This window comes from Apteryx rowi, unplaced genomic scaffold (genome assembly GCF_003343035.1).
Source record: "Apteryx rowi isolate R43461 unplaced genomic scaffold, aptRow1 scaffold_3171, whole genome shotgun sequence".
NCBI lineage: Eukaryota > Metazoa > Chordata > Aves > Apterygiformes > Apterygidae > Apteryx > Apteryx rowi.
The window spans coordinates 1-1,535 of NW_020449610.1; the positions used below are offsets into that span (position 1 = coordinate 1).

Here is a 1,535-nt window from a genome sequence, read left to right on the forward strand (position 1 = left end):
TCCCATTTGTGCCACAAAAGCAGGCAGTATTTGTTAGGGCAGGCTGGTGAGAAGTGCTTTCAGGAGAGTCTTGGGGTGTCTAAGGAGAGGTGGACATCTTTGGGAAGGGTGGGACTGGACATTTGGAGCTGCTGTGTGTGTGTGCTTAGCAGGATTTGCATGTAAGTTGGAGAGGAATGTGGTAGAGAGCAGAACAAAATGGATTTCAGGTTGAGTATTTGAGCACCTCTCTACACCATTCCCRCTGTGTTTTAGCTTGTCAGTAGATGTAACCCTCCGTGGCAACAAGTTGGAGAACTGCCATTAGATGTACCAGATGAGTCATTTCCTCCTCCCAGTTGCTCTGCTCTCTTTCTACCTAAAGGGCTTTACAGTGTTTCTGCCTTGAGTTCAGTTCTAGGTTTAACCCCCCGCAGGCAGCATGTTGCTGCTGCCAGTCCTTCTGGTAACTTCGTTTTGGTCCCGTAAGTCCTTTTTCCCTTCTCCTCCTCTTCGCAYGTGCTCAGTTCTGAGAAGAGAATCCTCGTTCCAAAATCTGGCATCTTCATCCCATCACCCAATTTCTCCACTTTCTCTTGTAGGTGGAGATGCACAAGCAATCCCACAACAAAGCCCGGAGCTGCTGAGSAAGGTGGAGMASASYTCAGCCAGTATGGCATGCAGAATAGACACCAATACCTACATTCACTGGTACCACCAGCGTCCTGGACAGCCGCCGCAGAGGATTCTGTATGTTTCAGGACAGACACCTACATTTGATGACAGTGGCAGTAGCTGGAAGTTTAAGGTTCAGAAACRTYCKAGTGAGCCCKTCTATAYTCTCCRAATAGATKATTTAACTCCAAAGGATTCTGGCGTTTATTATTGTGCCTATTGGTTTTATCAAGAATCACAGCATCAGAAGGGTAAAGATAAGCCRTACAAAAAGCCATTTTGCACTCTGAACCACAAGCTCTGAACTGTGCCAAAATGCAGTTACTTCCCTATTCCTCCCCTCTCAAACTGCTGCCTGCAGCGGCATAGGAAAAACAACAACTTCTCATTGCTGCTTTGAAATAGGTGATGTTAATAATCAGGACAGTACTGTGATGCTTACAGAGATCCGTAACGTCCAGAAAATGGAGAGTCCCTGTGACTTTAGGGCAGATATATGGAGCTTAGCTGTTCAGATGAAGACTTGATTGTATGGAAAGTATTCACGTGGCGTGAACACAACATGTCTGTGTGYGTGAACAAATGTTAGTTGTAAAAGGACCACTTTCCCGTCATGATGAGAACCCCTGGTGCACGGAGARAAACATTTCTCCATGCCCTCAGTATTTTGCCCTGAGAAAAAAGAAAGATAGGGAACTAAATCAAGGAGAGAAGACCAGATGATCTTGCACATCCCCTCTCTTCCACATCCTCCCTCCTAGATTTCTCTTGTCCTCCTTTCCTTTCAGTCACTACAAACTCCTGTAAGCATCCCAGGAAGGCTAATTTCATTGACACGATTCCTCACCAAATGTGTCCAGAGAAGAGCTTCATTCCCCGTC

The 1,535-nt window shown here is 46.0% G+C and overlaps 1 gene segment (V, D, J or C); it reads left to right on the forward strand.

The window, feature by feature from the left end:
* The first annotated feature begins 364 nt into the window (after window positions 1-364).
* Window positions 365-1,090, forward strand: LOC112968454. The segment is given in 2 exon segments: window positions 365-464; window positions 582-1,090. Coding segments are annotated over 2 exon segments (420 nt in total).
* The last annotated feature ends 445 nt before the right edge of the window (window positions 1,091-1,535 follow it).